A 22,200-nucleotide genomic window follows, 5' to 3' on the forward strand; every position below is an offset into this window, starting at 1 on the left:
CAAGGGAAACCTGGTGACCTGCTTGCTGTGGAGGACAAAAGATATCCCTGAAACATGTGAAGAAGAAAACTAAGTGATAGCGGGTAATGATATGAAAGAAAACACACTAAGTCACTAATAATACCATAACACTGAAAAGTAGCCTTATTTAGGCATAACCTAGTTGATTAGACACTCCATTTTCCTTTGGCAGTACAGAAAATCTTTGATAAACTTTGATTAATTACAGACTTATGGATAAATTAAAGAACAGAAATAAGGAGAAGATAATATTTAAACTTAATTTCTTGTTATATTACAAGTTTCAGGATAATTTTTTTTCTTTTTATTTTAACCACTGGGAGAGGTGCAGTTATTACTCCAATTCTCAAATGCATTTAGAAGCTGATGCTGCCTGAGAAGCCATGGAGGCTGAAGAGGAAAGTCCCCCCCACCCCCCCTCCCACCCCCCCACTCCTCTACCACCGCCACCCCCACCACCCCCACACCACCCACCCCCCCCACTGCCCACCTGCCCACCTCCCCACCACCCCACCTAGAGAGAATGATTTTGATTTGGAGAACCTCGATGAAGTGATTTTGATTCTGAGAACCAGCTGAATCTTCTGCTGAGTCTCAGGGCCAGCTGGAGTTGCTAAGGATTTCTGAGGGCCAGCCAGAGTTGTTGAGGAGATACTGAGGATTTCTGAGGGCCTGCCAGAGCTGCTGAAGACTGAGGAAGCATGACTGTGATGCTGGTACTTTGTTAAATGTATTTGTGGCTTTGTTAAGCCTTGACTTCCTGGGAACAGAGACTGGGAAGGATTTAGGGTGGACTGGACACTGTGAACTTCAGTGTGGAGCAGGACCTGCATGGAAAGCTGCACAAGGAACTGGGAGCTGTCTGCCTTTGCATCTAGGTGACTGTTTGGTGGATTCTGGTAGGAGCTGCCTGCCTTGATCAAGATTAAAGATCTCTCTTTGGGTACCGAGTAGTGATGAAATTGTGATTTACTAATGACCTAAGTGTGGAGGGGTCTCTGTATTTTCTGATGATTGAATAGTAAATGATTGAGTTGATTGAATGCTTGATTGACTAAATGATTGTACTTAGTGATTGGTGACTGAGTTAACTTAGTGTGCCCCATGAGTGGAGAACTTTGACTATTGTACTTTGTGTCCCTTGAGGAGGCAAACCTCCATAAAGATGATTGAATAATTGAGATGATTGAATGCTTGAGTTACTAGGTGATTGTTTTTTGTTGAAAACTTTGTGGCCACTGTGGTGAAAACTACGTGGCCATCTTAGTGATAAGTTGTTTGAATGCTGGATTTTGACTTTTTGTGATAAGTTGTAACATTATGAATGTTGTACCTTGATTTCTGTGAATGTTTCGTCTCTGATTTGTTATGGAATAAATAGAGTGTTTACTATCCTGTGAGCTATTCACAATTGCATTCTTCTGGAAAGCTGCTTGTGTTTGGTTTTATACTGGGGAGGCAAAGACAGTTGTACCCTCTTAGACATGTGTTCTTGTTACAAATATACATCCCTACCATCAAACGGTACGTTCAAGCACATTCTTTTCAGGGATCCTATGTTTATGAGTAGAAAAAGGGAGTCCCTAGTTCAGGGAGACTTTTTGTAACTGCTTGCTGTACCTTCTTAGGAAATATCTTTTCTCAATGTTGATGGAGTTCACCTGGTTGATTGATAATGGGGAGCACAGAGGACAGAGACTCCAGACCTACAGGATAAGGAACCCCTGGGGCCGTTAAATGGTGCAGTGAGTAAAGCATGGCCCCTGTAGTCAGCAGGACCTGTGTTCAAATCCAGCCTCAGACACTTAACAGTTACTAGCCGTGTGACCTTGGGCAAGTCACTTAACCCCAATTGCCCTGCCCTCCCACCTGCAAAAAAAAGGATTAGAAAACCCAATTCTTCATAATTCTAGAATCCAGAAGAGAAAAAGTGTTAGTTCCCTCTGGGGACCCAACCAGCCAAGAGGAGTTGCTATGCAGTGATTATATGGAAAACTAAGTTAGCCTTTGGGACAACTTCATAATAGATAATATTTCTATTTCTTTAACTCTTTCTTTGATAATATTTTCTTATCCATAACTTATAAAGGACTTGGAAAGTCACAGCAAGTTTGTAAAAATAAAGATTTAAATTCAAAGAAATCTATTTAAACAATGGAACTCAATCCTGACTGTCTGAGTTCCATAAAAGTGGTATAAAACAGGATTATAGATAGAGAGTTGGATGGGACCTTACAGCTATCTCTTTCAACTTTCTCATTTTATAGATCAGGGAACTAAGGGCCTAAGACAGGGGTGGTGAACCTGTGGCCTCAATGCCAACTGTGACCTTGTAGACCTTGGGTGTGGCCTTTTGACTGAGTCCAAGTTTTCCAGAACAAATCCTTTTATTAAGGGGATTTGTTCTGTGAAGCTTGGATTCACTCAAAGGGCCAGAATTGAGGACCTAGAGGGTCACATGTGCCTGCAGGGGCACAGGTTCCCCACCCCTGGACTAGGATGGGCTAAGTGTCTTGATCACATAAGTCACAAGAATTAAAAGGTTTTCTCATTTCAAGTCAATGTTCCTTCCCCTTTATCAAGATGCCAGATACTGAACAGAAGTTAAATATTATTTAGTGGCCACATTATCTTTTTTTCATATATTTATATGAACTCATAAATGAGTTGAATTATAGTCATTAAACAAGTGAATTCATAGCTAATAGTAAAAAAAGAAAAACACGAACATTCAAATTTTGGCACACACATTTGTGTTAAAAAAAACAACTTGAGGATTACTTTTACTACAGAGTAAATTTACTGAATTTATTACCATAATTTCCCCTCTTTATTAAAAGATTTTTGTAATAAAAATGAGAGAAACAAGATAAGGAGGAATAGTGTGCATAAACTGATAATAATAGCAAACTTCAACATAGTGTATTAAAATTTACATACTACCTTAATTTGATTTCATTCAATCCTTACATGAAAATGCTGAGGTAAGTACTCCAGGTATTCTACATTTTACAGATGAGCAACGTTCGTATAATGGAGTATAGCTAGCATGAACTTTCCATGTGTAGAGGTGCAAGGGGTAAAAAGTTCGAGAGACATAATTTCTGGGTAATTAGTCATTTTAATAATAATGCTAACATTTTATTAATCAAAGGGCCGATGACACTCTTGAATGCCAAAGACCAAACATGATGGTGGACTCACAGTTTATATGCACTTGAAAAGTGTGTTGCAGGGAATGGAAATCAATTCTGATTGGTTAACAATTAATGAGAGGAGAATCTAATTTAATGGGGGACTGGGAGAGTGACATCATATTATTCTTGGTCAAAGGGACCACAGTCTTGGGCAACCTAGACAGAGGATTTCTTCCCCCAAATTTACCTGAGTGCAACACAATGGGCAGGAATTCTCTGATTATAAATTTGATCCAGTTGGGTAGAGTACCAATACTCAGAATGAGGAGAATGTTAAGCCTCTCTTCCATTGGCCTTGGCTTTGAGAGATTAGGCTTAGGACAAGGAAAAGACCTTGAGTTTCCACAGTTTTCATAACTGACTGTTAAGATGAGAAATACCAGGGAGCTTATTTCCAGGAGGATGGTGATGACATGTGAGAGAAACACTTCTAAGGCACTGAAAGCATGAAAAGACATTCCATAGCTAGACTTGTGCAGCTTACCATGTGGTGAAGCCAAGGCTCTCTGACTCACTCTGGAGGCAACCAGAAAGGCCCGCCACCTCCAATTATCTCTCCCTGGCCTCATTTTCTCTTTGGCTTTCCCTCGATGACTCTATAACTTACAGCATCTGAGTAGGAAATCTGAGGTAAGAGGAAGGGTCTTAAGGGTCTTCTTCCTTCTCTGAAACCAAATGAACCTAAGAAATCGGCCTTAGCCTTTGGTCTTTTCATTTCTGCTTTCCCATTCTAGGTGAAGGGAATGGAATCTCAGACTTTGGGTATTTCAAAGGAAGTTAGAGGAATCTAGGAGTTGCAATCTAGGCCAGTTTGCAGGTAGTGTAATAGAGCTAATTTCGTGAAAAGCAAATAGAGATTTTCAGGCATGATCTTGCAGAACCCCAGTCCAGTACAAAAACTTTCTAGCAGCCATGGCTCCTTTGGTCATGAATTTATTGAGATGAAAGCTATGTAGGAACTCAGTTAAATGTTGAATTCCCATCACCACCAGAGGCTGAGATGATAAAGGCAAGACTAAGAGGCTCTCCCCAAAGGAGGAAGGAATGGTGACATGATCAGAGCTGCACTTTAGGAAAATGATTTTAGTGACTAAGTAAAGGATGTTGAACTGGATAGAGCACTGAGCATGGAATCAGGAATTCTCATTTGTAGTAGTAACAATCTGGCCTCAGACACTTACTAGCTATGTGACCTTGGGCAAGTCACTTAACATTGTTTGCCCTGGTTTCCCAATATGTAAAATGAGCTGGAAAAGGAAATGTCTAACCATTCCAGTATCTCTGCCAAGAAAACCCCATCATGAAAAGTCTGACATTACTGAAAAACAAGGGAACAATACAACAAAACAACAGTGGATGGATTGAGGTAGGGAGAGTATGAGGCAGAATGATCAAATAGGAGGGAACTGTATCAATTTAGTAAAGATATAATGAGGGTGGTGGTGATGCGAGAGGGCAGAAGGGCTATTAAAGGAGAAATGAGAAAAGTTAGCTTCTAATTCGATGTGGATGACAAGTAGTGACAAAACAATTATGGAAGCTGATTTCTAGGTGAGAAGAGGAAAGACTTCATACAGATGATGCCACATAAACTAAATGTTGGAGGGAAAGTAGGAATTCTCCTCATCAGCAGTCAGATAAAGGTGCATTCCAGTCTCAGGAACAGCCAGTACAAAGGAAAAGTGGTGAGAAATGAAGTGTCATGTAAGATACCTACTGTGTGAATGTAACAGAAAATTTAAAAAGATTAAATTGAAAATTTAAATAAATTATTATTTTAGCTGTTCATGATCGAAAATATATTGAATGACTCATTTCCTAAATAGTCACGTTTCGTGCGTTATGTTTGTCTTGGTTCTTTTTCTGATAACTTATCTTTTATTTCAATAGATTAATGGTGCATATTGCAAACCCTTCATACATTTTCATAAGACTATATGATTTTGAGTCAGAAAGTACCTTAGAGAGATCTCTATCAAATGGAGACAAATAATAAGTTGGAAAACAGAGACTTGCAGAATATCTCCACCAACTAGAAAACTGTGTCACATCTAATGAAATGAAAAGTATAATATAAGGATAAGTGCAAAATCTTATACTCAAGTTTTAAAATATAAACTACACAAGTATAAGGTGGGGTTATATTTATAAACATCATCTGGGCTGACAAAAAAAGATCTGGGGATTGTAGTGGAATGAAAGTTTGAGATTAGAAAAGAGAAGAAAACATTAGCCTCCTCCCTCCATCACACCCATCAAAAGAAAATGCAAATTTGCAACAATTTACCAGAGCCAGAGTACCCTAGGGATAACAAGCCATACTCAAACTATATTTGAAAAACTATATTCAATTCTACATGTCATATTTGAAGAATGACATTGATAAACTAAAGAATGAATAAAGCAGGGCAGCCAGGAGGGTGAAAGACTTGGATCTCAAGTCATTGCATGATCAGTTAGTTAAAGGAACTAGGGATATTCAGTACAGAGAAGAGAAGACATAGTTGAAGGACAGGGAGAGAATAGCCATCTTCAAACATCTAAAGGACAATCAGATGGAAGCCTTTCTCTGTGTGATCCCAAGGGGAAAAACTAGAAGCAATGAGTAGAGGTTGTAGAGAAGAAAATGTAAGATTGACTTAAACAAAACTATTTCCTATTAATTGGAGCTGTTCAAAAGTAGAACTGGGTGACATGGAAAGTAAAGAGCTCTCATTGGACTACTTCTTTGGATTCACCATCATGGAAATTCTTCTGAGCAGCCTTCTGTAATGGTGATAGTAATTTGAAGATCTTCCCTGCACCTAAATAGGCCAAATGTAATCACATGGAACCTATGGAGGGAGGAGCATGCTGAAAGGGTGGAACAAGAAGGGTGTAGCAAGAAGGAGCAGGGGGGAGACAGAATGGAGCTGGGTACAAGTAGTGTGGAGGCAGAGCAGTTAGTATGAGTGAGAGAGGGGCATTTTTGCTTAAGGGAGCCTGTTTTGTTTTGAAGGCCTGCTGGAAGACTTGGGGATGTTGGTGCTCACTACATTGGTTATGTGTACCAACTTCTTGGTTGCTGTGATGGATTTGGCTTTCTGGTGTTGGGATTCAGCTTTCTTCATGTTTCAATAAATGTTTTGGTTCTGTCTTCCTTGTGGAGAATCTGTTACATTTTGTGATGTATAACTACACCAGCATATTCATAGCTGCCATGGGTGGTGTTAATATCGTATTGGCATTATACCTTCCCATACTGAGATTTTATGATCTGATTCAACTGCCTTATTTTGTAAATAAAGAAACTGAATATTAAAGAGTTTAAGCTTGCCCAAGGTTAAAGGTAGGATGCTGAAACTAGAAACTGAACCCAATTCTATTGGTTTAGCCAATACTTTTTCCTCTATACACTCAACATTTTGTTCAAGTCCCCATCTTTCCTTAAATTAGGTCTGAGAAATAATAAGAACAAATCATTGTTGATTTCCCAATAGAGATTCAAAAGTTCTTCAGTGGACCTTGGTTGAATTATTTAATCTCTTTCAATCTCAGTTTGGTTATCTATAAAATAGACATGATAATACCTTAAAGACTGTCATAAGCAAGAAAGGAGTTGACACACATAAAGCTCTTTGCAAAACTTAATGTGCCCTATAACTGCTATGTACTTTTTTTTTTATTATTTAACTGAATGTGCCCTTGTTTCAACAATAAATATCTAAGTTTACTTTCTCTTTATAGAACAACTCCCTCAACCGAGGTAACTTTAACAAAAAAACCATCACGGGGTGACCATTTCTCTGGTGATGAGTTATTCTTAGTCTGGCCACTTTGCTGGAAAGAGAAATCTAATCCATTTGTATGCCTATGTTAGAAGCTCTCATGAATTTGGTAGGACATTTTAGAGCCCACATGTAATGGTCAATCATTTCAGAATAAGGTATAAAGAGTGCCCAAGCAGTGGCTTTAATGGAGGAGCTGCTGAAATATCACTCCTTGGAAAAGAGTATATATGACGGATAAAAATTAAACCTGCCTTCCTCTGGGGTTTTATGTGTGTTTTATGCATGCACACATACACACAGACACAAATCAGAAAGGACTTTTTTCTAATGGGAACAAAAGATTAAACTAGTCTTTGAAATTATTGATCAAAATTAAATATAGTCTGCAAAGCCTTGTTTTGTAATTCAAATAAAGTTCTAATTGCTTGGATAATTTCAAATTTATTCATATCAGCATTATTTATAAATCTAGAAACTATAATGTTTTGAATACATTGTTTGGTAACACACCAAAACACACATTTCCTGAAACCTCTCCTCATCTTCTATCTGGAAGAATATTCATCTTATTCTTTCAAACATAACAGTGCTTATACTTAGGTGGAGAAGTGGTATGATTTCAATAGTAATTTAAACAAAAATATGCTAGGACACAAGGGGTACAAGGAAGAAAGAGACCAGAGTAAGGAACTCAATTTTAAATTTAAATTTCCAATCACCAGTTTTCATCTTTATTAAAATGTTATTTTTATGAATTCAGAGAAAGGCAAATATCAAGGGAGAACACAAAGCAAAACAAAAGGTGGTTGTATGTGGTCTTGCACATTCAGGCTAGAAAGTTAAAGTAATTGTTGCTAACACCCTCTAGTATAAAAGCAAAAAATAAAGAAACTGATCAATGAAATAATGACAGTCAATTGAATGTTTATAAAGATTGGATTGATTAAACCAATAAAAAACAAATACTAGGCTAAGGAAATGAATTTAAGCTTTCATCTCACGCCACTTACAAAGTATAAAATTCCAGATAGATGACAGATTTAGACACTAAAAAAACTATAAACTTCAAAGACACAAAGCATATTCTAATTTAGAATAATATGATTTATAATATTGTGTGCTTCAATTATATGTATGTAGTGGAGGGCAGGGGTGACTTTTTCTTATTCAAATTTTATAGCCTTTACAACAAAAAGCAATAAAATCAAACTAAAAAGAATAATAACATATTAAGTAAATTTTATGCAAATATAACAAAGTAAAACCTTACTTCTTAAAATTTGAGGTCCTATTAATTTCTAATAAAGGCAATGACCTGTCAATGAAGGATAACAATATCTTTTGGATAACATATATTTTAATAGATTAAATGCAAACTGTTAATAAATCAATGATAGACATCTAACTAGACAGGTGAACAGTTGGATGGACAGAAACAGATAGGTAAGTAGATAGATAAAAGATAGATAGATAGATAGATAGATGGATGGATGGATGGATGGATGGATGGATGGATGGATGGATGGATGGATGGATGGATCGATCGATCGATAGATAGATAGACGGATAGATAGATGGACGGATAGATAGATAGATAGATAGATAGATAGATAGATAGATAGATAGATAGATAGATAGATAGATGGACAGATGGATGGACAGATGGACAGAGCATTAAGTGCATACACTATGTCAGGCACTGTTCTAAGTATTAGGAAGACAAGTTATAGTGGCAGCCAACACTGTGACCCATTTAGAGATTTTCTTAGGAAAGATACTGGAGTGTTTTCTCATTTCCTTCTCAAACTCATTTTACAGATGGGGAAACTGGGGCAAACAGGGTGAAGGGACTTGCCCAGGGTCACACAATTAATGAGTATCTGGGGCTGGATTTGAACTCAGGTCTTCCTGTGGCTAGGCATGGTGTCCTATCCACTACAGCACATAGCTGCCGATTCATAATCATTCATTATTCTTGATATCCAACAAAATTCTAAGCTCAGCTTTTTAAAGAGAAAGGTCAATGGAGAACATTCGGAGTACTGAACACTTAAGGGAAATCACCAATGATTAAAGCAACACTTGCTTATGGTAGGTGCTTAAAATACTTTTTTTTGAGTGATTGAAAAAAAAAACTAGAAAGCTAAGACAGCAAGCAATGGAATTAAACCCAAGGAACTCTCAAATGCTTGCTCTGTACAAAGGACAGTCCGGGGTAAATGAGAATTTCTGGAGGAGTTGGCTCTCAGTCCCCCATCTAACATGTCCTGAACATATGGCTTGGAAAATTACTGAACTCTTCAGTAACTCAAGAAGTTCTTTCAAAATAAAAGGTACAAACAGCTGCTCATTTGTGATGTGGAGGGAGTTTCTCCAGGGATCCCCCTAAACAGATGACATCACAGGTCCACAATAGTGCATAGAACTATATTCAGAACAAGGGTTATAAGAGAAAAAGCCACCTTTTCCTTCAGGAAACTTGCATTCTGTTGTAAACCAATACAGAAGTTAAATACAGACAAAGGGAACAAAAAACATATTACTGTTCAAAGGGCTTAACCAGGGCTCACCTTGCTTTCAATATTGGGACTGATTAATCCAATTTCTGTGTTTTTTTTAATCATAAATTAACAGGTTGCACACTGGATAGAGGTCCAGGCCTGGAGTCAGAAAGAGTCACTTAATACACTTTGCCTCAGTTTCCCCATCTATAAAACGAGCTGGAGAAGGAAATGGCAAACCACTCTAGTATCTCTGCCAAGAAAACCTCAAATGAGGTCATGATGACTGAAACCACTCAATAACAATTTTAAATACTTTTAGAAGAAAAGAAGCAGTTTTTTTCCCCCCAGAAGTAAACACTTAAAAAGTAAACCTTGTATTCAATAGAGGAAAAACTCTAAGCACCAGGGAAAGGCTAGGCTCCAGACCAACACACACACACACACACACACACACGCACACACACACACACGCACACGCACATGCACATGCACATGCACACGCACACGGAAGAGAAGAACACCAGCTGATTTCTCCTGGTGCCATATATTCCAGGCAAGTGAGTGTTCTCACATCAGACTAAATTTCACAAGAATAATTTCCTTTCATTTCCATAGCACTGCCCTGTATATCATAACTCTTCCCAGAGGATTCTCCCAAGGAACAGTCCTGCAAGATAAACACTTTCAGGACTCATTTTCTATTAAAATAAAATTAACAGCTAAATTTGTGTTGGCGATTTAAAATATTTATTAGCATTAAACTGTAATGCCATTTGTCTTATTACAGTAAATGAGTTCTCAAAACATCCTGCCTCTTTGTTTCCCTTCATCCCTTGTCACTCTCTACTGGGAATGGCAGCAAGCCTGCTGGGCCTGAGTGTTTTGGGGGGGGAATTGTAATTTTTTTTGAATTTTAAAAGTCTCCTTTTCTTCCCTGCCCTGCCATACTGGTAGCTTTGCGAAAGTTTTTATTCTCAGTGACATACCCTGAGCTATTTATTGAGATCCTCATTTCTGTACAAAAATCTCAGTGCTTTCTTTTTATTAGGTGGTTTTCTGAGGTCCAATTGCCATGTCAGACTTCCTGCTAAGATCTCATTCCAATCTACTGGGGACAAATACCTGAAACATAATAGATGCTTAACCATTTTATTGCAGGGGCAGTTAGGTGGCACGGTGCTGGGCCTGGAGTCAGGAAGGCTCATCTTCCTGAGTTAAAAATTGGCATCAGATACTTACTAACTGAGTGACTTTGAATGAGTCACTTAACCCTGTATGCCTCAGTTTCCTCATCTGTAAAATGAGCTGAAGAAGGAAATGGCAAACCACTCTAGTATCTCTGCCAAGAAAACCTCAAATGGGGTCACAAGAGTTGGACAAACCGAAAAGCAGCTGAACAATATTTTATAGACATAGTATCAAATGTGGAGAAGCTTTTTTCAACTACAACATTTCAAAATATAGATATTTGATTTGTTAAAGCTAGGTGTGGGACTATGTGTTCTTCAAGGATAAAAACTGTTCTTTTTTTTTCTTTTAACTTTCCTTGTATTCTCAGCACTTGGCACAATGCTTGGGCCACAGTAGGGAGATTTTAAATGCTTGCTAACTGATGTTTGCAGAAATTAGTGATGGAATTTTGAATTTCATTCCATCTACTGTTACATTATTAAAGTCAGTGTTGACCTGAATTAAAGCACACACACTCAGGCTCTCCAGGTCACCTCCTAACTATGCAAAGTGAAATGTCTAATTATAGTATACTTTCTTTGGAGGGAGAAGAAGGAAGGTTACAGCATTATATTTACCTGGCAGACCAACAATGACCGAGTAGACTAAATCATGAATAGAAAGCATAGCAAACAGGAGTGTCAATAACCGGATATGAGGCCCTTAGGCAAAGATATTGGCTTATGTGTCTCTTAATTCCACAATTTAGAAAGATGATAACAGAAAGGCAGTGGGGACTCATAATACTGCTACAAAACCTAATCTAATTAAAAAGATGGATAAAATATTTGAGAAGTACAACATGTGCAGAACTCTCATTAGACATATTTTTTTTTAAGTTTAAGTTAGTTATTCAGCTATGCTGACTGAATCTCAAAATTTAAGAATTAAAAGGATTAGACTACATTGGTCACCTAGTCCAACTTATAACATAAAAGAATACCACTATAATATATTCGAGTTTTTATCTTCTGCTTAAAGGGCTTCTTTAAGCAGGCATCTATAAGTTTTACTAATGTAGCCAATTCCATTTTGGGATAAATCATCATTAGAAAGCAAATTTGCCCTTATTGAACCTCTACCTACTGGTCCTACTTCTCTCTGGAATCAGAGGTTATCCAATTAAGAAGCATTTCTTAAGTGCTTCGTGGATGCCAAGCCTCATAGAGACAAATGCAAAAGTGAGACTGACCCCATATTCAAGGAGTATATATTCAAATGCCAAGTCAAGAGTCTTTTTCCCGTGACAGACCTTCAATATTTGAAGATAGCTATAATGTTCCCCATCTCTGAATTTTCTCTTCTTCTAACAAAACATCTCCAGTTTCCTCAACTGATCCTCCTATGATATGGAGTCAATGTCCTTTGCCATCTTGACTATGCTTCTCTGGAAACTTCAAATGTTACTGCACTTGATGTTTTCAATGTTTTTTGACCAGGAAAGAATACATTGGGACCATCACTTCCTTGTGTTCCTGATAGATCTGCCTTGCTTAATGCAGCCAAGATCATAGTCATATTTTTGGCTATGCTGTCATACAATTAAATCAAATTGACTAGTCTTTTGTCAGCTAGCCCCATCTTACCTCATTGGTCTAATCATGGCTCTGCCATTTTTGTACTTAGGAAACTGACTCAAAAATTCCAAGAGTAACACCATATAGTTCCTCCTACTGAATGCATTTTTTTATATTTGACATAATGTTCTAGCCTAAAAACCCTTTTTTGCATGCTGATCCTCTCATCTAGTATGTTAGATATTTCTAGCAATTCTGTGCTATCTGTAAATCTCATAGGTATACCACTTCTGCCTTGATCCAAGTCAATGATTAAAATATTAAACAGTACCAGGAGAGACCCTATGCCAAACTGATTCTGCAAAACACTTTCAGCCTTACCATTTAACCAACTCCAAACTCATTTATAGGTATGACTGTTTAGCCTGCATCTCTCCACTTTTTCTACAAGTATACTTGATGGGCTAAAATTGAAATAAATGATGCCTACAAAATTTCCCTAATCAACCATTTCAAGATCGCTATCTGTAAAGCCAAGTATAAGAAGCTCTCCTGAGGACTGCTGCTATGAATAGCTTTATGGTTCTGATCACATAGTGAAGTGAACTCTCTATTTATTTAGCAATACACTAAAGCAAACCATTTACAGAAACCAAAGTTCAACATTCACAATAATATAACATAACAACTTTCTACTAAAGTAGCCATATATTCTTGAACAAAAGATATCATTGAGGAAGTCAAAACTGAAACAATAAATATAAAGTATCCATCTAAAGTCTTCTTTTATCTTGATTGGAGACTAGATTCCAATCATCCCTAATTCAATCATCCTTAAGGAATACAAAGTACAAAGTTCTCTCACCCCTAGGTCACAGTAAATCATGATCTTGTCAGTCAACACTAAGTACCTAAAGAAAAGTCCTTTTATCTTGACTTGAGGTTGACTCACAAACTCCATGGTCCCTCTTCCATGCTGCCATCTCTTGCCTGAATTCAACCAACCATCACCTGGATTCACAGGCAGGCAGCTCCCAGTTCCTGATCCAGCTCCTTGTTCAGTTCTTGTTTCAGCTCCTGGTTCAGCTACACACATTAAGCTTAGCACAGTTACAATAACATTCACACATGTTGCTGGCACCATCATCAATTCACTTTCTGCCTGTGAAATCAACACAGACCCACAAACAGGGTCTCTATCTGAGAAATCAACACAAATCACCAGTAAAGTCCCAGGATCTCTGAAAACATCATTCAAACCTTCCTTCAGGACTTCTGTAAACAGACAACAAGATAGTCCTCTTTCAGGGCCTCTCAACCAGCACTAAAGTCCCAGGGCTTCTGTAAGAGCAGGACCATCCTCTATTAGCAGATGGGTCTAACAAAGTAACATCAACACAGACAGACAAAGCATGGGCACCACAGCCTTCATTCGTCCCACTTCCGCTCAGTCACAGCTGTGCATTGAGCTTTTATACATCATCAGCTCCTCAATGTTCCACACACCTCTTACATGTTTCATGTTCCAAGCTTTGGCAAGTTCCTCCCACTGTGGGCTTCACAGGTTCTGTTTCTAACAAAGACTTGATACAATCACAGGTGAGGCTCAACAGCACTTTAAGAGCTGAAACAAGGAGCCAAGTATTCCTTTGTTTGCCATTACACTGTCCAAAAAGAAATGTTAGTTATGTTGTCATGACTGAATCTTGATGAAGTTGTGCTGACTCTCTTCAATCACTTTTTCACTTTCTAGATGTTGAATAAATCATTTCTTAATAATATGCTCTTGAATTATTTCCAGAAATTAAAGTAACTGACAGATTCTTTCTGCTTCTCCTTTAAAAAATAAGTCAATACATGCCCTTCTCCATGCCTAAGGGTGCACAGGGAACTAGATGACCCAGTGGATAAGAGTGCTAGGTCTGAAGCAAGGAAGACTCATTCCTCAGTTCAAATCTAGCTTCAGACTCTTAGTAGTTTGTGACCCTAGGCAAAGTCACTTCACCCTCTTTGCCTCAGTTCCTCTTCTGTAAAATGAGCTAGAGAAGGAAATGATGAAATACTTTGCCAAGAAAACCTAAAATGGGGTCATGAAGAGTCAGACATTTCTGTAAGAATTCAACAACTTGACTGGACTTGTTCAGCAAATACCTCTTATGCTTTCCATGAACTCAAATATCACTGATAATGCCTCTAAAAAATAACTTCTCATCCTTTCCATAAGAAAGGACATAGCTGGAATGGCTAGATGGTGCAGTGAATAGAGCACTGGCCCTTGAGTCAGGTGGATCTGAGTTCAAATCTGACCTCAGACTCAACACAAAAACTAGCTGTGTGACCTTGGGCAACTCACTTAACCCCAATTGCCCTACCACCCCCTCCAAAAAGAAAAAAAAAGGACATAGTTTATCTAATATAATTATTAAAATTGCTGCTCTGAATTTGAAGGATAAGGTATGGACTTCAAACAGTATGTTAGGTACTTTGTATCTTTGTAATTTTGGGCAAGTCCTTTCAAGCACTCAGCACCTCGATGTCCTCATCTGTAAAAGGAGGGGAGGGAGTTATACTAAAGCATTTTTAAGCACTTAATCAAAACCAAAAAAATTGTGCCAGAAATAGCCAAACAATTTGTAAACATGCAAACAAGACAATCCCTATCCTCAAGTGTCTTATATACTAATGAGAGAAGACAAAACATAAAAAGGAGGTGTAAAGTAGGGTGGAGCATATTTATTATTCCTCCTTCTTTATTAAAGAGAAGCAATGACATCATTATTTGGGGGTCAAGGTCCAGTGGTCTCCACTGTGGCTGCTCAGTCCAATATGAGCTCAGAAGGCTCTACCAAAGTTCTGGCACAAATAGCCTGGTTTTACTTTCATGGTGGAAATGTCTCTAGATGTATGTGTGTGTCTCACATTTCCTTAGTGCTACTGCAATTCTCCTCTGCTCATAAATCACAGCTCCTTCTTTAATGCTGGTACATCATGCTGGATGGCCCTTTGTCAATGTCTCCCAATCACTACTAAAGTTCTTCACAGAGGCCTTGAGAGTGTCCTTGTACTGCTTCTTCTAACCTCCATGGGAGTGCTTGCCTTATGTGAACTCTAGGTAAAATAGTCGTTTAGGTAAAAGTTCACTTGGAATCTCAGCTAGGTTGCCAGCCCATTGGAGTTGCACTCTCTATGGCACAGTTTTAACTCTGGATGATTTTGCCAAAGGATCATGAAATTAATGAGGTAGAACACGAGAATCTCTGGCGTTCCTTCCTATACCGGTTCTTTAATTTGTTAATGACCTTAATTCATCAAGGGTTGATGTTCAGTTGTTTTTTGTCATATCTGACTATGACCCCATTTTGAGTTTTCTTCACAAACATATTGTGGAGATTTGTCATGTCCTTCTGCAGCACATTTTGCAGATGAGGAACTAAGACAAACAGGGTTAAGTGACTTGCCCAGAGTCACACAGAGATCACATGCTGGAGGCTGATATGAACTCAGGTCTTCCCAACTCACCTAGCTGTCCTCTTAGCCTTTCTAAGTATCAAGTCTATGTTAGTCTTTTTTCCTGTCATATGAAACACAAAAGCTATTCTCTTTGGCAAAGAAACAAAAAGCAAAACTTGCTTTAAGAGGCCAAGGTCTCCCATTGTATCCTAGACCATCTTAAGACATCCTGATCAATATCTGGTCACTGGACCCAGATTACTCTAGAGGAGAAAGTAAGGCTGGTGACTTCACACAGCCCACTCTCACTCAAATCCAAGTCAACTGAAAATCATGGCATCATCATCTTCCTGGTGTCATGGTCCTCTCTGAGAACAAAGGACTAACAACTGCATAAGCTTTAAAAACAACAGTCACTCTTGGTTGGCTATTCTCACCAACCTCAACACATGTTGAGCATTAGTATTCCTGACATTATTATTCCTCATCTGTACCACACTCCTATTAGGCTGTAGCTCCACATTCACTGTGTATCTTTTAAAAATCTAAGTTTTCTGATAAATTCCCACCATGTTTGCTGTTTTCTGCAGACAACTCCTATTTCCAGGTCTTCTATAGGAAACTGAGGCCTTATACAAATATAAATTAATAGAGAGAAGGGGGGGCCTCCAGTTACAGCAAGCAAAACCCCCTGTTTGAACTTTTACAAGTTTGTACAGTTTCTGACAAGTACAGATCATGCCGATGGAGATAAAGAGTGAAGGATATATGTTCTTCAACAACCTTTTGAATCCCAGTTGTAATTGATAAGAGTAGAACTCCTAGGGAAAGAACCAAGGGTCAGAGACTGGAAGTATCCTTAAATGATTCCAAGAGTAGTGGGGTTTATCAAAAGGACTTTTTGAAAGTAGAATGTAAATAACGGTAAAACACAAGGTGTAATGAAAATCCACTAGATTGTTCTCAACAATAATATACAGTATTGCTGAATAAATCTTATGCATTGTACATAAAACTCTTATGCTACAAAAGCAAATCTTCTAATTTTAACAACTTGGGGATTACCAGGACCATCCAGTCCAGTCCAGTCCAGGAACTGGATAATTCCCATAAGAAAAAAAAATTTCCCTAATGAAAAGTCCTCCAAAATGAGTACTGGAAAGAGGAACCCTTTCAGTTTGTTTTTTTTTTTCAGGGGACAGTCATCTTGATGAGATATGGCAAGGTATGACAATACTAAAATGGGACAGTTCCACATTTCAGTGAGAAGAATGTTGCATTGTCAAGTGAAGGGTAATTCAATAGACAATGTTCAGCTTGTAAGCACTGTTTCTTAGAAACCCATTTGCATTTAAAAGTGAAGCAGAAATCTTTTATTACAGACCTTGATTTCAGAACTGCAAATGAGGTCACCTTTCACCCAATTCCAGTAGCTCTCCTAAGTTATCCTATCAAATTAATTTCACAAATCATATGTTTTCATATAGGTGACTTAAAAAAATAATTTTAAATCCCAACTGGCTGAAAAGTTCATCAAGCAAGGCTCACAAAATGCAGTCTGAAATGATAACAAACTATGTTCAATGAACAGCTCAATATTAAATCAAAAAGAGAGGACAGTCAGTTTATGTTTTTATAAGATTTCTAAGTTCTCCAACAAGGCAAGGTATGATGAAGATGGAGCCATGTGGATGTAAAGTATGAACCATCTTACCTGTGTAACAAGAGGTTCCAGCAATCTCTCTACTGTCAGAGTCCTTATTTCTAAACTCTTGGGGTCCCATTTCAGAATGATAGGTGACGTGGCCGAAGTCATGCTCCCTAGAATCAATAGAAAATACTGTCAAAGAGAAATCCATATTTTCCTTATAAATGGATAAGGTAAAGTTCATGCTTTACATGGGATATATCAATTTACTCCTGGGCACAACCTGGAAGAGGATTCAAAACTGTGGCTTCTGCTTAGTCTCAAGGACAACAAGTTCAATATTAGCTCAAGAAATGCTAAATATTCTAAACAATTAGGACTGTACAAGTGCAGAAAATACTTCTCCAAGTATGGCTAATTCAAGAGGAAGGGAACTTGCCACTGCAGAAGGTCTTCAAGAGAGTTGATGGCCAGTTATTGGAGACATCATAGGGGAGATTCTTGCTTCCGGTTGGTCCATCATAGGGGAGATTCTTGCTTCCGGTTGGTCTGAATTAAATGATCAGTGGATTCCCACTCTCCCATCTGACATTGGAACCCTCATTTCTATAGAACTTTTCAGAACAGTCTACATTCATCATCTCTCTTGATCTCTACAACAATTATATGAGACAGGTGCTATTATCATCTTCATTTTGTGATGAGGAAATTAAGGGTCGGGAAGTTGAAGTGTCTTATCCAAGTCATACTACTGGTATTCTGAGGCACTGAAACCTAAATTTTTCTTATCCTAGTCAGTCTAGTGTTCTACCTTTAAGATCAATACTTGGGATTAGGCTTTGGGACTAGAACTATTTAACAAACAATTCAGGGTTAAACTAATTAAATGGATTTTTTTAAAATATTACTTAAAATGAACATAAACAACTATGAATTCAGGAAAAATATTGAGACACTGATAATCATGTCATTTTCCCAATTATAAGGAATATTTTTTCTAAGGCAGGAAATCAGTAGGCTCTTTTACAATAAATCCCACAAAATCTGAGAAGTGGAAAGGAAGAAACCTTTCTACTTCTTAAAGAGGCAGTGTGGTGTAGTAAGGAGAGGAGAGTTCCTAGACTCAGAGATAAAAAGGTAAGTATTTGGATCTCATTTCAGACACTAAAGTAGTTGCTTGGCCTTGAGCACATCAATGTACCTCATTTCCTGAAACTATAAAATGAATATATTGGACTACAATTGAATTTTCAAGTAAATCTAGGATCACATGAGCCTATAAATTAACTGGTCCCTTAAAGTTAACTACACAATTATACCTAGTACATCATGACTTTCCCCATTGCAGTTTGAACACATTGCATTTCTGCATAAGAAATTAAATGGGAATTTTGGGAGAGTTTTGTGGATGCTGCAAATGACAAGTGAAAACCAGAAGATGACCCAGCGTCTATGACCAAATAACCCAAATATTACAATAAGTTGCTGTAAACACACCATAAGAGAGAAAGAAAACATTCAGACTTTTTCTGTTACAAAGAGAAGGCCAAAAATGTTATGAGAATTTTCTAAATCGAGGGGGGGTGCCGCACCCCTAACTCCTACATTGTGGAAGGATGACTGTGCCATTGAAGTGAGAATCCTAACTCCTTAAATAAAAGCCAGTTACTATTTCCCATTTGTAGCTGGCCTATTTAGAGAACAAAATCTTAAATTCTACTTTAGGCAGCAGAAATTCCCCTTCCACATGAATAGTAAGGATACTATGTGATTTTAGTGCTAAAATTCCAGAAAAAATATGGTTGCTACTACTAACAAGCATTACAAATTACATAAAACAAATGCATTCCTGTGCAAATTTTATAGAATACAGTAAATGAATTCTGGCAATGTGATGTGAAAGACCCTCTTCTCCCCCCTACCCCAAAAAAGTGGAATCTTGTTTAAATTAATAGTGGCATTGGGTTTAAGAATAGGGAGATAACAGTCTCCCTATAATATGCCCTTGTGGGACTTAGCTGAAGAACTGTATGGTGGATCCCCCTAACTAATAGGCAGGAGATCGTCAGAGGCTTGCAAGAAGAGTTGCTTTGTGTCCTTGTCACATGAGGATCTGTTGAAAGAATTAGGAATGTTGAGCCTGGAAAAAGAGGAGTCATAGACTAGAAATGATGGCTATATGAAAATATTTGTAAGGCTATAATGTGGAAAAGGGTTTAGAATTGTTTTATTTGGCAGAATCAGGAGAAAAGGTTCAATTTTGGACTTGACAGGGAAAACAGAACTAACTAAAAGGGTAATGGTCTTCCTGGAGGGCTGATCTTCAGCGGAAGTCTTTCAACAGAAGCTGGACCACCATTTGTTAGATATGTTGTAACAGGGATCCCTTTCATGTATGACTTGGACTAGGGATTCTTTCAAACCTCAAGCTCTGGAGTGGTAATTCTTCCTGAATCAGTCAGCTGAATTCTGAATTTTTGTCTTTCCTGTGATATTGCTTACATATAAGGAGGGAGAAAAAGAGAAAGAGAAGTAGTGGCCCTGACTTCAGGGAAATAAATCCAAATTAGATTGTGTTTATGTTCTTAATATAATTCAATGAGGTGCTAGAGAACATATATTTTTTCCTTTGAAATTGAACCACTGACAAGCAATCATAATGTGTACACAATCAATCTAACTTATTTCCTTCCTAAGAATGTAAATCAAGTTCTATGTGTCCCTTTCCTTCTCTCTGAATTAGTATATCCAATCATTTCATTTCTTATAAATTAGGATCTCTAATAATTTCTATCAAAATTCATTCTAAGAAGCCTATTATAAGTATGAGCAGGAATGGCATTTTACTAACCCATGACATCTAGGTGGTGCAGCAGATAGATTATCAGTCCTGAAGTCAGCAGGACCTGAGTTCAAATCTGGCCTTAGACACTTATTAGTTGTGTGACCCTGGGAAATTCACTTTAACCTGTTTACCTCAGTTTCCTCATCTGTAAAATGATCTGGAGAAGGAAATGGAAAAGCACTCAATATCTTTGCCAAGAAAACATGAAATGGGGTCACAAAGAGTTGGACACAACCGAACAATGACAACAGATGTCTTTAGAAGTAAACTCAACACAATTGAAAGGCCTTAAGATGTGGTGCACTGATATTTTCAAGATGTATGGATGATGGGTTTTAAATAAATTAACTACAGTGATACAATTGCACAGATTTAGATTTCAGTTCCTACGTTAAAATAACAATTGGCATTAGTACACCAAATTTCTTCCAAAAAGCTAAAATATTTTACACATCCCTCATTCATACCAGGAGTTGCTACACATCAGCAACGATCTGATTTTTTTTTTTTGCTCCCTCAGCAGCACAAGCTAATTTGCTGATGGACAATAAGATAAAAAGCTTGCTACAATTTGCACACACCAGGTCTTACTCTAGATGGGGGCCACAAACAGCAATCAGAAACAAGAGTTTTCACTTTGGCCATTGGCTAGGAGGCAGAATTTATGCCTAGTCACAAATCAAAAGACACTATTCATCTGTGTACATTGAGTAAAGGGGAAGGGGTCACATATTTATCCTTTCAGTTTCTGGTTTGAACAAGCAGAAATCAACATGAAGAGCCTCATCTTTCCCACATGAGAGCTGAGAAGCAGTGGTTATTTAGAGAAGGGCAAGATGAGAGTTGGGGATGTTATACAATTGAAAGGGTATTATGGAAGGGAAAGAACCCTGGATTTAGAAATAGTGCATGAAGTCAAATCCTAGCTCTGCCTGATACCATATGTGGGACCTTGGACAAATGATATAAGCCTTTTGGACCTCAATTTCCTGCCACCACTGCCAAAAAATGAGAGCAAGGAGATTTAACTAGAAGACATTCTAAGGTCCCTTCTCACTCCAAATCTATGACCCAGAGATATTTTTCTGATCATAAAATGAAAACCCGACCCAGAGATTCTGACTTCATTTACATATTTTAACCACCCCTGGTTTGATCTTCCAAAAATCTCAGTTAAAAAGGCAGAGTAGCATAAATGCAGCCAATCTGCTTCCCCCCAAATCCAAGATGTGGCATTGAAATGCAACCCGCTAAATTGCTGCTAAGTAGGACCTTATTGCCCAATCAGCTGTTAGGTAGGAGGCATAGGAAAGAAAGTGTACTCCTCCGACAGCAATTTACCATAGCTGATATAATTACTGCCATCTGCTGTTTCTGGAAGAAGCATTTCTGTCATGCTATTTTGGGCACACTTTATTGCTTCCTAGTATACATACTAGACCATGCATTAGAAACATTTTCTACTGCCATGTTGAACCATCTGAGATTGCAATGGAGTAGGCAGTATGTATATGAGGCCAGAGAGAGCAACGCTGGCTTCTCTGTGCTCCCTACATCCTATGTCCTGGACATGTTGTCACTACTTCCCTGGCATAAATGGCTCTGGAGAGCAGCCCAAACTCAAGTTTATCAATGTGAAGTCCAGTGTACAGGCAGTGAAGAGGTAAAAGCAATAGTTAATAATAACTACCTGCTAATTATTAAGTTACTAATTGTTGATTATAAATACTAATAAGTAACTAATGTTACTAATACCAGGTGGTTGCCATCTATATTATGGTCAGAGACTGGCTCTTCAGATTTGGTCTGGTGTGCCACCTTTGACAGTAGAGCACCGCATTACTAATCCTTAGCCAGTGTTCCAATGCAACATTGCCTATATGTTAAAAAGTAAATATAATGCCTGGATATTGAAGGGCTTCCTATACCACAAAAGTCTCAATTATGTAAACCCTCTTCTGAATGATTTCCCCCCTGAGTTTTTTAAAACCAATGAAAAAAAACTAAATGACAATATA

General features: G+C 38.0%; 1 protein-coding gene across 3 annotated transcripts in view; it reads right to left on the reverse strand.

Moving 5' to 3' along the window:
* Window positions 1-22,200, reverse strand: part of CTNNA2 (catenin alpha 2) — a 1,588,763-nt gene that overhangs the window by 1,385,188 nt on the left and 181,375 nt on the right. For all 3 annotated transcript variants that reach the window (XM_069065925.1, XM_069065916.1, XM_069065933.1), the window contains exon 2: window positions 17,404-17,510. In XM_069065925.1, the coding sequence (XP_068922026.1) occupies window positions 17,404-17,505 (102 nt within the window). In that variant the 5' untranslated portion in view covers window positions 17,506-17,510. The remainder of the gene's footprint in view (window positions 1-17,403; window positions 17,511-22,200) is intronic.

The sequence above is a fragment of the Petaurus breviceps genome, unplaced genomic scaffold (assembly GCF_028583685.1).
Source record: "Petaurus breviceps papuanus isolate PSGF00001 unplaced genomic scaffold, PetGlider_PUasm1.0 139, whole genome shotgun sequence".
NCBI lineage: Eukaryota > Metazoa > Chordata > Mammalia > Diprotodontia > Petauridae > Petaurus > Petaurus breviceps.